The sequence below is a fragment of the Sorex fumeus genome, unplaced genomic scaffold, assembly GCF_029834395.1.
Source record: "Sorex fumeus unplaced genomic scaffold, SorFum_2.1 ptg000037l, whole genome shotgun sequence".
Taxonomy (NCBI): domain Eukaryota; kingdom Metazoa; phylum Chordata; class Mammalia; order Eulipotyphla; family Soricidae; genus Sorex; species Sorex fumeus.
In genome coordinates this window covers 38,928,616-38,944,438 of record NW_026606094.1, presented here as the reverse complement: position 1 = coordinate 38,944,438, position 15,823 = coordinate 38,928,616, and the positions used below count along the sequence as shown (strand labels likewise).

At 40.0% G+C, this 15,823-nt stretch overlaps 1 protein-coding gene across 2 annotated transcripts in view; it reads right to left on the bottom strand.

The window, feature by feature from the left end:
* The window catches only part of RUNDC3B (RUN domain containing 3B), a 146,856-nt gene extending 133,351 nt beyond the window's left edge, over nt 1–13,505 (bottom strand). Inside the window, exon 1 of one of the 2 annotated variants that reach the window (XM_056118347.1) lies at nt 13,222–13,505. In XM_056118347.1, coding sequence (XP_055974322.1) covers nt 13,222–13,343 — 122 coding nt within the window. In that variant the 5' untranslated portion in view covers nt 13,344–13,505. The remainder of the gene's footprint in view (nt 1–13,221) is intronic. The other variant, XM_056118348.1, reaches the window with a different exon arrangement.
* Nucleotides 13,506–15,823: the final 2,318 nt, after the last annotated feature.

The following is a 15,823-nucleotide window of genomic DNA, read 5'->3' as shown; positions in this document are numbered from 1 at the left end:
CTGGACACTTGACTTTTGTTTTTTGTGGTTTTAAGTTTCTCTTAGTTTTATTAGGTAGCATAGAATAGGAAAACAATTCCCAATAATATTCAAGATAGTAGCACCCTTCTAAGCTAGAAAAAAATAAAAATATGCAATTTGTTGCTTCATGGATGGATCTGGTAAGTATCATGTTGAGTAAGGTTAGAGGAAAAGGGGCAGACACAGAATGATCTCTTTCACAAGTGTGAAATAAAAAACTATGCACCTAAGAAACTGAAATTATATTTAAAGAACAAAATAACAAAAGTGCTTATTTCATCAAAAAGGAGTCATATTAGAACTCAATTTCTATAGTAGTCTAACAAGATACTGATCAGTATTGTCCTCTAGGAATAATAATAATAATAATAATAATAATAAACCTAGCAAATAAGCTACTTTATCAAGTTGTAACAGAAATAGAAAATTAAGGATAGCACCATTTTTTAAATTTTATTTTATTTTTTAAAGTTCATAAAAAATCATTACATTTAATATTCCAACACCAATCCCACCACCATTACACCTTCCCACCACCATATTATGAATGTTTCCACACCAACTCCCAAAGCAGAATTTAAATAACGTATTTTGTATTGCTTGTTATGAATAATCTGCTAAAAATATTTCAAAAATGTTTCCTTGGAGGAAAGGGTGAAGATTGATGTATTTCACCCAGGAGTCAGTAAGCCCTTATATAAGAGATTAATAACATGTTGTTATAGATTGAGCCTTGTGGGACAGCACCATTTTTTGTACCATCAAGAGCCACAGGAAGATCAATCAGTAGCTAACCAAATGGGTTTATTGCGTTATCAGTAGATTATAGCTCCATCTTCTGAAACAGAATACACTAGCCGACAAAATCCTAAAATGGCAAGATGCAGAGATTTAAATTTTAATTTAAATTGTGACTTTAAAACTAAAACAAAAACCAAGTCCAAATATCGCAAAGTATATATCAGAGACAATTTTATATTAGATCTAGTATAATAATAATTTAAGGAAAATAAAGCATTTAAAATATTATCATAGTAAAAGAAAAAGAACAGTTCCCAGATCTGTTTAATCATTTATATCCTGCTCTTGCCTGCCAATATAAAAAAATTTTTTTTCAGAAGGCAAATTACTCCTATCTAGCTACCTATCACCAGGTGTGGCCCAAAAGTAACATCAGAAAATATTCTAGTAGAAGAGAATGAAAGATAATCAGACTGCAATATGATACATGCAATTATTAATAAAATCTAGTCTACAAAATACTTGAAGTTAATTATGAGGCAATATAAAATATAGTTGGATAGACGCATAAATTAAAACAGGGGAAGAAGATTTAAAATGTGGAAACAGACTTTCACTTTTATTTAGGATAAACAGTGGTTCAACTCGTGTTCCCACTGAATACAACTAGAAAAACTGTGAAGAACTACAGAAATCACGTTTAAGATCAGCAGAAAGCTGATGGAATTACAGTAGCTTTGACTCTGGAGAAGGGGAAGCTGACCCTACCGTTATTTTTTGTCAGCTGTGTTGCTAATTCTGAATGCTGGCAGGATTTGGCGTCCACTGAACGTTGCTAATCAGTGACATAAAAATTAAAAAACAAACAAACAAAAAACCAGGGAAACCTTTGAAGGAAACTTGGGAAGGCTTCAAACATAGCATGGCTGGGGATGGGGGAAAGAAGGTGCGGAGTGGGGAGTGGGGAATAGGGAGTGGGGAATGCGGCGGAGGAGGAGGGCGAGGAGGAGGAGGAGGAGGAGTTAGCAGCAGAGGCAGCAGCAGCATTTGGCTATTATAAAAAACAAAGTAATAATTTAGCACCAGATAAAGTGTAGTGGAAAAGAAACAAAACCTTGTTTTTAAAGCCCTAAGGACCAAAAGTAAATTAAAGATTTTTCAAGATTTCCTAGAGTCAAAATCCAGCCTCCACTGCACACAACCTTTGACTAAATGAAGGTGATTGGTCATCACTCTAAAGGAAAAGGATTGTGAGTACTAGCCTTTCCTGTAGACCAAGAAATTAATGTGCTTTAGGCCAGTTTTTTTCAGACTGAGTTGTATATTCCTTCTATGTACTCAGCTGTGGTCTCCTTATCCCATATTTTATGTTCTTATGAACACTTTTGACAAAAAATTAAGTACTAAAAGAATAATAAGTGTGCTAAAAAAATTAAACTTATTTCACTGTAGCACTGTCCTTCCATTGTTCATCGATCTGGAGTGGGCACTTTTAACGTACCCATTGTGAGACCTGTTACTGTTTTTGGCATATCTAGTATGCCACGGGGAGCTTGCCAGGCTCTGCCGTGTGGGTGGGATACTCTCAGTAGCTTGCCCAGCTCTCCGGGTCAAACCGGAATCAAACCTGGGTCGGCCACGTGCAAGGCAAACACCCTACCCGCTGTGCTATCGCTCCAGTCCACATGTTTCACATTTAACAAAAATTATAGATATGCTGATAAAACTAAACTATAAGAGAGCAAGAACAACTGATGGAACAATAATCCAAATATTCATAATCAATGAAAACTTTAAAATAACTAAGTGATATGTTCAAGAGAATAGAAAGATGGACGTAATAAATGAAAAGATATTTTATACAGGGGATTAGTGTGTAATAAAAATTAATATGAGAAATTCTAGCTCTAAAAGTAAACTCAGGTTGAATACTAAGAGACATACCAAATGTATAATCTACAGGATTAGTAATCAGTAAGCAAAACTCTTAGAAAGTATATAAAATTATTCAGACAGAAAAAAATGAAAAATACAAAGACTGAGGATATGAGTCAAGTGGGACCTGTAAATTTTAGCATATGTGTAATTGTAAGGATGTTCAAAATTTCTTCCAAACTAATACAGAATGAAAGAATAAATATGAAAGTAAACAGAAACATGCACTGCATAAATACTGAATGCAAACTACAATGATAACATACACTTGCAGAATTTAAAATATATGTAGATTTAAAAAAAATTTTAAATATATGTAGATTTTGGCTGGCACGATAGCACAGCAGTAGGGTGTTTGCTTTGCATGCAGCCGACTCAACCAACCCGTGTTTGATTCCTCTGCCCCTCTCGGAGAGCCCGGCAAGCTACCGAGAGTATTTCGCCTGCATGGCAAAGCCTGGCAAGCTACCTGTGATGTGTTCTATATGCCAAACGCAGTAACAACAAATATCACAATGGAGATGTTACTGGGCCCACTCAAGCAAATCGATGAACAATGGGAGGACAGTGCAGTGCAGTGCAGTGCTACAGTCTTAGGAAGAAAGGGAATAAATGACTCTAACATTACTTCAGAACGTTAGTAAACTAATGTTTTCCTTAACCAGTAATAAAAGGTAAAGGTAAAGGCCCTCCCGTTGATCGTCGATTTGCTGGAGCGGGCCCAGTAACGTCTCCATTGGAGACTTTGTTGTTACTGTGTCTGGCATATCGAATACTCTCGGTAGCTTGCCGGGCTCTCCGAGAGGGGCGGAGGAATCGAACTCGGGTCGGCCATGTTGGCCGCTTGGAAGGCGAACGCCCTACCCGCTGTGCTAACCAGTAATGAAACAAAAAATAAGTGTCAAAGAATATGACCTATAGATATACACACAAATAGAAAAATAGAGCTGGAGAGACAGGACACAGAACTGGTAGGGTACTTACCTTGCACATAGCCGACCTTAGGTTCACTCCCCGGCAACCCACATGATTCCCCAAACCCTGCCAAGAGTGATCCCTAAGCACAATGACAGGAGTAAACCCTGAGCACCACTGGGTTGGCAAAAACAAACAAAAAACATAGTTATAACTTACTCAGAGAGAAAATAAACCTGGGGCTGAAAAGACAGTATAGTGGGTCGTGACTCTGCCTTGCATACAGCTAACCCGGTTCTATCCCTGACATCCTATGGGGTGCCCTGGGTGGTGTCAGAAGTAATCCCTACACAAAGAACTAGGAATAAGCTTGGAGCACCACTAGGTGTGCCCCTCCCCATCACCACAAAGAGGGGAAATAAAGAGAGAAAATGAGCAGGCAAATATAGAGTAATAAAAATACAGATATATAAAAAGAAATAAGTGAGAATTGAGCACAAAGAAAATAGTAAATAGAAACCCAAAGCTAATAACACACAATATAAATGGGATAATTATTTTTAGCAAATTAATTGATAAAATGTAAAATTTAACTCCATCCTGTGAAAAGGAAATACTTAAATTTAAGAATCAGACAGAAAAAAGCAAAAGAAATAATAACAAAAAGAAAGCTTTTCAACTTTATTAATAGCAGACAAAACAAACTATAAGGCAGTAACCATATCAGAAATAAAGGACATTTCACAGTTACTATGTAATACACATTCTAGCAGCAATAGATCAGAATTCTAAATCTTCACATACCAGTAAAGGAGAAATAAAACATCTACAGGGGAAAAAAAAACCCACACAGGCCAGAAAGTACAGCAGGTAAGGCACTTGCCTTGCATGAGGCTAGTTAGATCTCTGGCACTCCATATGATCCCCCAGACCAACCAGGAGTGGTCCCTGAGTAACAAAGCCAGGAATAAATCATAAGGACTGCCAGGTATCCCTCCCTCCACCCCCCCACCTGAAAAAAATAAATAAAAAAGAAAAACCTAAAAAACAAAAGCAAAAACAAAATTAGAAGCAGGAATGGACAAATATACACATTCATACAGATTTTAAAGTATCATTCTCAATTATCAAATACACTATGCATATTTTTTAAAATAGCAAATAAATACTTTTAAAAGATAGAGACAATCTAGGGCTGGGGCCAGAGAGACAGTAGAGTGGGTAAAACTTGCACAAAGTCAACCCGGGTTCAAGCCCTGACACTCTGAGCACTGACTACCAGGCGTGATCCCTAAAGGCAGATCCAGAAGTACGTCCTGAGCACAACCAGGTATGGCACCACACCCCCCCAAAAATTGAATGAACAAAAAATTTGTAAGAACAATTAAAATACTAGCACTAACTAGAATAGACAGAGCATGGAATCAACACAAAATATATTCTTTTAAAAAGCACAAGAAATGCTCGAGCGGGCCCAGTAACGTCTCCATTGGAGACTTTGTTGTTACTGTGTCTGGAATATTGAATACTCTCGGTAGCTTGCCGGGCTCTCCGAGAGGGGCGGAGGAATCGAACTCGGGTCGGCCACGTTGACCGCGTGTAAGGCGAACGCCCTACCGAAATTAGCAATATGCTGCATCATAATCAAAAGTTTGAAATATTTTAGAATATGTACTCTGCATACAGGATAGAAATTTTAAAACAACTAGACAAGCCTCAACTATCTGAAAGTTAAGTAATACTACATGCTATTCCTATTCCCAAGAGTATTTGAAGCTTTAAAATGCATGCATTAGGGTCACTTGCCTTGCATCCTGCTGACCAGGGTTAGAATCCCTAACACCCCTTTAAGGTTCCCAAAGCACAGCTAGGGGTCACTCCTAAGCACAAGCCCAAATATAGCCCCTGAGGCCACTGTGTGGGCTCCACTCCCACCCCCAAAGCAGAATCCATATTAGAAAAAAAAAAGCCTACAAAAATAATGATTCAAATACTTATCATAAGAAATCAGAGAAAGAACAACAGTTAAAAGAATTTAAGAAAGTTTATCACTGTCACTGTCCTCCCGTTGTTCATTGATTTGCTCGAGCGGGCCTAGTAACATTGTGAGACTTGTTACTGTGTGGACTGGGCTCTCTGAGAGGGGCGGAGGAATCAAACTCGGGTAGGCCATGTTAGCTGTGTGCAAGGCAAACGCCCTACCACTGTGCTATCACTCCAGCCCTTAAGGAAGTTAAAGAAAGAAATAAAGAAATCTATGAACTAAGAAACATGTCAGAGAAAATAAGCAAAAGGCTGGTTGTTTGAAATGACTAACAAAATTATATGCTCCTAGCAGGAGAAAAAAATGGGCAAAAGAGATTATTGCTATGAGGAGAGAAAAATGGAAAAAGATGACAGTTCTTTTAAACGTAATTAAGAGATATAAAGAAAACACTCAGACAGTCTTTAGGAATCAATCTGATGGCTAGAAAGACATTCAGCACTTGAGGTGCTTTCCTAGTACATAGTTGACCCTGGTTTTATCTCCCGCACCATATATGGTTCCCTGAGCACTATCAGGAGAGGTCCCTGAGCACAGGACCAATGAATTTTTTTTTTAATTTTATAGAATCACCGTGAGAAAGTTACAAGATTTTATGTTTGGATCAAACACCCATCCCTCCACCAGTGCACATTCTTCACCACCAGTATGTCCGATATACCACCCCCGCCCCTTTCCCACCCTCCCCCTGCCTTCATGGCAGACATTATTCCCCATAGTCTCTTTTTACTTTTGGGCATTATGGTTTGCAATACAGACACTGAGAGGTTATCATGTTTGGTCCTTTATCTATTTTCTGCACGCATCTCCCATCCCGACCGATTCCTCCAGCCATCGTTTTCTTAGTGATCCCTTCTCTATTCCACCTGCCTTCTCCAGGGCCAGGTGAAATTCTTGAGCACTGCCAATATATGTCCTTTTCCTCAAAAGAATAAATTTGAGGGACTTGAAGAGCTTACTGAAACTGATACACAAAGATAGATTCAGGAATAAGAATCATTCAGTATCTATTAAATTAATTCATAATTACTGAAAAAAAAAGACTCCCCATAAAAACATTTGCAGCTTTCTCCCTTGGTGAATTCTTTCAAAAAACATAAGACAAAAAGAAAACATATGAATATTATACAAACTTTTTTCACAAATAAAGGGGTTACCAAATAAAAATATTCCCTGCTTGTTAAAAAAGGTCAGATCATCTTTATTTATCTGGGTATGGGGGGGTCAGAATTTGTTACCAAGTGAAACTCTAGCAAAGGTTGTTGGCCAAGTAGGCTGGAGGTTCAATAAAATGGCAAGGGAAGGTGATGCATCTCCATCCCTGCAATGCCAGGAATTACCCGGACAGAGAGCGGTGCTGAAGACTGCATCCACTGGTACTCAGGATCACGTGGTGTCTTTAACCTCTGTGCATTCTCTTATGCCCAAGTCAAATAATCTTAACGGTAGAACTAGATGTGGAAACTATTAAGAAAAATATTACAGACCAATCTCTTCCTTAAGCAAATACACAAACTAAAACAAAGTATTAACTCAATGAATCCAATTACATGTTTAAAAAAGTAAATTATACAGTACAGCCAAGTTTGTTGTTTAAGACTGGTTTCACAATCAAAAGTTAATTTATATAATTCACTACATAAACAACAACATAAAATCATTTATTATCCTAACTGGCAGGAAAAGTACTTAGCATTTGCTAAAAGAATATTCACTACCTATTTATAAAAATTTCAAGCAATCTAAAGGAAGAGAACTAATAAAACTCCACTGTAAACACCATCACTGGTAACATTATTCATGCCTTCTGAAAAACTCTGGTTCTAGTCAGTGAAGTCAAACAAGAAAGAAAAAGCTTAAAATCTAGAAAATGAAAAACTAAAATAAGCAGATGGCATGGCTATGTAATCAGAAAGGCTTTTTTAATGCAGAAAATTTGTTAGAAATTATTAAGTAGAACCAATAATTGCAGGACAAATACTTTAAGAGTTTTACTTACATAGCAGTAAAAATTTAAATACTATTACAAATGTTCAAAATATTCAAATATATATTGAATTCAAGTAGTCAATATTATTGAAATATATATTAATATATTCAAAACAAACCATTTTTTGAGAAAATGTTATAATGTTATTGCTACTTGGCTAGTATGTATAACCAGTCCAAGTATAATGTTATTGCTACTTGGCTAGTATGTATAACCAGTCCAAGGACAGTCAAATATACTAACACAACAAAACAGTATGTCCAAAAGATTTTCACAAAAGATTTTCACTAAATCACAAATGATTTAGTAAGATTGACTAAAGATAAATGTTAGTATAATAGGGAAAGTACGATTGTTCAAATAAATGGCACAAATAACTGGTTTTTCTTTCTGAAATTTTTAATCTTACCTACCCCATACCCATATACTTCAGAACATAAAATAAACTACAAGTGGATTGTGGGTAGAAATGTAAAACAAAATGAGAGGGAATATTTTCACACTTTGACGTCAGCTAATTTCTTAGGCAGGTCATAAGCATTAACCATGAAGGTAATATATAAACTACTAAAAAATTAAGTACTTCCACTCACCAAAACAAATTATACAAAAAAAGAAAAATTAAACCAGCAAATGGGGAAATTTTGAATTACGTATGCAACAGGAGATTTACATACAGGTCTTTCGAAATTCCAATTTCAAAACAAGTGTACAATTATACACTTGCATAATTGTAGTCTTATTTCAATTAAACAAAAAACTACACACCAAAGACAGATCCTAGCTGATAAGTGACTTAAATTGCCACTTCACCAAAAAAAAGCATTTCCAAATGGTCAACCGATTAAAGGTTTTATTTCATTAGAAAGTGAGAGGAAATCAAAATCAAAATCACCTACGACATTTCAACAAATATACTACAGAACTAATGTAACACTTGAGCGTTACTAGAATGTAGAACTTAAAATTATTAAACACTGCACACTACCTTTAGGAACTGGTACAAAATCTTTGGAAAATGATTCTATCCACTGAAGCTAAATACATGCATACCGTATGACCCAGCAATTCTACTCCTGGGTTCATACCTGACAGAAATACATACATACATACATACATACAAATGTGTGTTAATGAATATTCGAAGTCAAAAAAGTAGAAATGAATATGAGTCAGAATAGATAAATTGTGGAATATTACAAATGGCCAACAGAGGTATGAAAATCAGCTCATGATTAGGGAAGTGCAAATTAAAACAACAATGATGTACCACTTCACACCAGTGAGAACAGTCTGTATGAAAAACATTGGAAATCCAGTATTGGCAGGAATGTGGTAAAAAGGAACCCTCATTCACCACTAGTGAAAATGTAACCTGATTCAACCTCTGGAACATGGCTAGGGGATTTCTCTGAAAATTAAAAATAGAACTGTTGTTTTATATATATAAAGAAAAAGAATTGGAAGCATCTAATAGCAACAACTCCTTGGACTTTGAATACAGAACTGAGATTGCCACAGAGGATTAGGGGAGAACTAGAGAGGAAAGAAAGAGGCAAAGAAGAGACACCATGACAGTGGTAGAGGGTCTTGGACACTCTGGTGGTGTCAGAAGCAATAATTTTGCATACCAGAAGCCTGAACATAGACACTAGTATAACCATGTTACTTCAACTACAATTTTAAAAAGTGGTATATACGTACAAACAGAAATAGAATGCACCTGTGAAAAATGAAAGAACTACAGTTACACACATAAAAAAAGAACCTTAAAAACATAATGATGAGCAAAAATAACCAATATGTATTAATATATACAAAACTGTCCCATTCATTTAAAATTCAAAAAGAAGAAAAACCAAACCCTAACATTAAAATCCCAAAAGAGCAGTTGCCCTTAATAGGAATAGTAAATGGAAGAAGGTAACAATGAGGTTTTGAGGGATCTGGATAATTTCTATAAGAGCCCAAGGAGTGAAGCCAAAGAGACAGAGCAGTGGGCAGGGTTCTTGCCTTGCATGCAGCAGACCAGGGTTCAATCCTCAGAGTACTATGTGGTCCGCAAACCAACCTGGGTTTGACTCCCACACGACATACTGTCTTAACTTTGTGAAGCCTACTCTATAGCTCTAAGAATCACTAAAAACGATAGTTAACTAGTTCCAAAACAATATAATGAATGTTGATCAAAGTCTCAATCCAAAATTCTACTGCATGTAGCATGACTAAAAGAGTTGTGCAGAAAAATTCTATTCATTACACACAATCTGAACAGTCTAAACTTACTCAAGCACAGATACTACAAGTTGCTTAAAGTTCTTTAAAAAAAGAAATTATCACCAATAATTCTGCAACATTTTACATATCTGCTTATTGTCCACCAGGTTCAAGCATAGGAACAGACCTTTTCATTTTCTTTTTGATTATTCAGAATCCAGAATTCTAAATTCAGTGTGATAAAAACAGTCACTTAACGCAGGCCTCTGGGAGTTAGCGGTTTTTTTGTTTGAGTTTTTAACACACCATAAATTTACTTCTTTACTTTCGCAGTTCACAACCAACTGTAACGAGCAAGTTAGAATGAGGAGCAAAGAGAGAACTGCTAGAAATAGGCAGAGTTGACTGAAATAATAGCTGACTTAGTGGGAGAGATAGCAGAATACAAAAGCAGAGTCTCTAAATAATCTTCTGTAGGAAAAACTACATGAAGTGTCTCCATAGCCACTAAGGTGGTGGTTAGAGAAAGATCAAGAGTAAAATCATTAGTAGGAATTAAATTACACTTTACAGAATTCTCTTTAAAAAGGGGGAAATATCATAGATCTGTAAAACAAAAATAAAATGGGGGGGGTGGAGGTTTAATCCTTATTTTTTTCTTTTTGTGTCATACTCAGGAAAGCTCAGGGGTTACTCCTGACTAGGCATCAGGAATTACTCCTGGCAGCACTTGGGGGGGGGGACCATATAGAATACCAGGGATTGAACCCAGGTTAAGGTTAATGACATGTAAGGCAAATGCCCTACCTGCTGTACAATCACTCCGCCACCGACCATCGACATTTAATCCTATTTAATAAAAAGCAATTTAGCCAAAACATTTAAAATACTGTACAATGACTGAAACCTGAACACTTAAATTATAATTTTAAGTTACACAGATTTCACTCCACAATAAACGTTGAGTAAAGCAAGAGTTAATGAAAGAATTTTAAACTTAAATCTGGCCAGAGCTAGTACAGAGGATAAGGCACTTGCCTTGCATGCGGCCAACTAGGCATTCCAAATGAATACCTGATTCCCCCACTATTAAAAATTGGGGTGGGACTGGTAGGTAAGAAACATCTAATATTAAAGTGGATAAATGCTAACCTTAAATTTAAGCATGCATATCATTGAATTTTCACAGAAAACAGTATCAACCTATAAAAATAATCTGGGTTTTAATTCTTACTCATCGTAATTGAATCAAAAGTACATGTAAGCATTTCAATAACCCATGAAGCTTAACAGTGGCAGAATATTGACTAATACCTGGTTCTCTATTGCTAATAAATGTATATTTTAAGAGGACAATGTCAGCAACATAATTTTTCAAAGTTCCAAGCTGTATACAAGTTGAAGTCTATGCAGAATGAAAATTTATTTTGACTACTGTACTGTGTAAATTTTAACTCAAGTAAGCACTAATAATCATTTTCACAGTACAAAATAATAATAACACATATAAGAAAATAATAAAAATGGAGTAAGCCCGAGCATTTGTCCAACACATATCGGTGTAATGTGACTAGAATTTCTTAAACGTAGCAAAAATTTAAACAAATGTGACAGCCCCCTTTCTTAAATAGCCTCTTATGAGAGAGCAAATAAGTATTATATTACTCAAAACCATCGATAACAAAAATGAAAAGGAACAGATAGTGCCCATCACTAAATTTCCCTTTAACAGCAACATTAGAATTTTTTTAAGACAGAAAAAGGCAGACAAGGTCACAATCATATGAAGTTTAACTCTGGTAAATATTTTAAAAGGATATTCCAAAAGAAACACTGTATATAAAGGGAGCCTTTTAAAAGTTATCCTATTTTAAAAACAACAACAACCTTCAATAGTTGTAAAATAAAGACAAGAGAATGATCCTTACTTATTGTTCCATGTACTCTACTCGAAAAAGAGATGTTAGATTAAAAAGATCTCACCGGCCAAGCATATGGGGAGAAGTGCCCCCCCCCCCCACCACCACACACACAAATACCTACCAGGACCATCCTATCAAAAATTTTAACACAACCTTTTTTTTTTTCAAAAGATGGCATCCTATGGAGCAAAGTGGTATATTAAGAAAATTCGGTACTGTTTTATGGTTTGGCATTACAGACAAGTATTCCTGCCAGACAGGTGAATATTTTGTCCAAAATTTTTTGAGTTATTAAATACCTCATAGTAGAAGAACCTGTATTTCGGGTAGACACATCTTTAGATAAGATATATATATATATATATATATATATACTACGGAAGAAGGTTTTCTGGTTTGTGAAGAATTATCTATGGTTGAGGATGAGGGATTTGATAAACAGAGGTGGCTGTTTATTTTTTAATTAAAAAATACTATTTTGTTTTGGATTGAGGTAGCTTTTTGCTTACACAGGAGGATTACAGGTCTCCTTAAGTGTGTATCTCACCATATCTACTGCCAAAGCAGGACTATCCCTGCCCCAGAGTCCAGTGCATCCCTGTCACCCTACCTCGTTTCTCATCATATCCCTCCACTAACCCCAGTTCTGCAATTAGAATCCAAAGACAGATCAAATTGTCAAATGACTTCACAGTTCAGAGACGTTTCTAGGAAATAGATGCAATGACTCCACTTTTAAAAAACAGCCATAAATAAGACTAGAAGGATCTCTCAGCGTGCAAAAACGAGAACAAACAAACAAAAAACCGAATACTTAGGTGTACAGCTAGTGAATTATTCCTTTTATGTTCCTATGGATAAGGGAATCCTATACGCATGATTAGAAATCAAGGAAGGAAGGACCCTTAAATCACTGCCTGGAGACTTTAAGTGTCCTCCACAATCCAGCCGGGTAACACCAACTGCAGAAACACCACTAGCACTTGTGCTTAAAAAAAAAAAAACGGACAAGACTCGGGCGGAGACCCCCGTGCACACGCGCGCCTGCACCCGGGGGTCTGGGGGGGGCGGTGCTGAACTCGGCCCCCCGGGTCTTTGGGAAAGGAAAGACGAACTGCGGAGGTAAACAAGGCAAAACAAAACAAACAAAACTAGAGGACCTAGGCGGGGCGCCCCCCAGCCCCTGCAAACCAGCCTGGGAGAGGCTGAGCGCTCCCCGCCCCGCCCTGCGCTCTCCCTCGGACACCCGGTCGCACGTTCCAAACAAATACCTCCCCCAGCCCCGCCCCGGGCTCGACCCACGGAGCACAGCCGCGAGCCGGGGATCGGACTCGGACCCCTCGCCGTGCGCTGTTGGCCTCCGCCCCCAGAAAAACCCTCAGGGCCGCGACCACGGCGGCCTCCTCCCCGGCCCCGAGCGCTGGGCCGCGCCGTACCTGCACACGGTGATCAGGTTCCTCCTCTCCACCGCCGCATTTCGGGCGCTCAGGTTCTTCTTGCTGCCGCCCCCGCCCCCGGCGCGGCTCCCGCCCAGGCCCCCCAGGCTCCGGGTGGCCATCGCGGGCTATTTCCCGGCGCCCCTTTTGTCTTGACACGCGACCCCTTCCCGCCCCCCACCCCCACCCCACCCCACGCTAGCTGCTCCGGGTTCTCGCTCGGAGATAACCGTGGGGACGCGCGCGGGAGGGTCGTCGGGAAGGAGGGACTAGCGGGAGGGTGTGGAAGACGGCAGGGGTGGGGGGGATCGGGGGCGGCGCACACCCGAGCACTGGCGGCTCGCGCTCCTCGCCCGAGCTATTACACACAGACACGCGCGCACACACGCACGCACCACCCCCGCCCTCGCGCGCGCCGTCGGCCGCCGGGCGGCGCGTGCGGATTGGCGTCTGGCGCGCCTGGACTTCCCCAGGGACCACGGCGGCGGGCGCGCGCCCGCAGGTCCCGCACGCCCAATCACCCACCCGCCCCGGCCACCAGTAGCGCCCCAGCCGGCCGCCGCCTCGGCGCTCCCGCCGCCCGCCCGTCGGGAGCCAAGCGCGGAGCGCGCGAGCGGGGGTGGAGGGGAGGAGGGGGCGGAGCCGGCCTGCGGGCGTTGAAGCGCGGAGCTGGAGCACCGCTGCGGTGCGTGGGCAGCTGTCAAGGCGCGGGGCTTAGGTCTGGCTGCTCGTCTGGAGCTGGCATTCTGCAAGGCGGTGGGGAGTGAGGTGTGGCAGCGCCTGGCTGAGAGCTGGGATTTTAAGGGCCGGGGTCCCCAGTGTGCTCCGGCAGATTTCCTACCCCAGCTATAAATTAGCTGGCATCTCTGGTTTTAACGGTTGATCGCTCCCTCGGAAACCGACTCTCAAGTCCCGTGGTGTCTGGAGCTACCGTGCCCAAAACGCCGCAGCGTGTGCTCCCGCACTCCACCCGCCGCGGCCTTACTCCCAGGAAGGGAGCCGGGCTCCTTTTGTTGTAACGCCCTCTCCTGGTGTGATGAACAGCTGCGTAACAGCCCACGGAGAGAGTGCCCATAGAACATCCCTCTGGAGGCTTTGGTGGTGGAGATTTTCTTGCTCCTCCAACGCCACATTGTTTCTATTGTGAGATCCTGCACGACCCGCAAGCTCTTGGAAGTCTTTTTCCGCACCCCCGCTCACATCTTCCGTCCTAGGCAGTAACTGGGAATGGAGTGGGCGGCGGGAACGTAGGAACAGTTTTGCCTTGACCCTGCTGGACAGCTAAACCTGAGAAACGGGCGTGATTTTCTTTGTCGCGGGTGCTCCAGACTATAGTTCCCACTTCCTGGAGCTTCGTCACCTTTCGTGACCCCTCCACTCTCATCTGCGGAAAGGTGGGGCTTCAAACCAGCTGTTCTCTGCGCTCACCAAACCCCTTTACCTCCCACTGCATCGGTATGTCCAGATTTTAAGTGTGAAACCTTTTTTTGCGCCTGTCCAGAGGTTCGCATCGAGTCGCTAAATATTTACTGGCTTTAACTTGAAGTCACATTTAACATTGTTTATTGAAAGTTTAGGATTTGTTTTCCTCAAAAATTCATCCACTTCTGGTTTCGAAGTTTCCATCGACGTAAATATCTCTGGGGTGCCAGAGCGATAGTATAACGGGTAGGACATTTGCATCGTATTCAGCCTACCAGAATTCCAGGCCTGGCATCCCATAAGGACCCCCACCCCAGCTACCCACCCCACCAGAACTAAACCGGGAGCACCGCCAGTGTGGCCAAAAACAACACACACACACACACACACACACAAAAAAAAAAGAGGCAACCATCTATACAGATTTATGGAGTACAGAGCGCTCAAGGAGGTAAGGTGATTGCCTTGTAAGTTGTTGACCTCGGTTGGATATCTGGCAATGCGTGTACTTCTCTTAGAAATGCCAGCAGTGAACCCTGAGCTCCATGGGTGTGTGACAATTCTCACATCTCCCAACCGAAAAAAAAAATGAAAATCATAAAAAAAACCCTCAGCTATTCGTATAATGAGAATATAATGAAAAATATCTAGGAAAATATACCTTAGCTACAATAAATATCCACACATTTAAATGATAAAAAAGCAATTCAAACAAACTTTAAAACCTACATTTTATGTTAATAAAAAAGCAAGAGGGGTTTCTAGGTCGGTGTGCCTGTTTGCAAACATTTCTATTAGCTCTATAGTGAATAAGACCCTGTAAGATGTGCCTTCTAGAAAAGCTAGTAAATTGACAAGTCTCTTTTCTTGCTAGCTTAACAGTTTGAATACAGAAGAAACTATCAGGGAAGAGATGCATTTGACTACACAGAGCCGATAATTAGCACGCTTACATTATTTAAACACAGATTAAAACTAATTAGGAAAAAAAGAGTGGAAAGTCACATCAATTATCTACACAATTCTTAGAAACTAGACAGTTTTTCTTGGGGAAAGGAGAGAACACATATTTGAATTACTTAGCGAGGATTTAAAACTAAGTGGTCATTGTCAGACCACAATGCGTTAAATTAGAAGTAAATCACACACAAAAACAGAAAACCATATCAAACATCTGGAA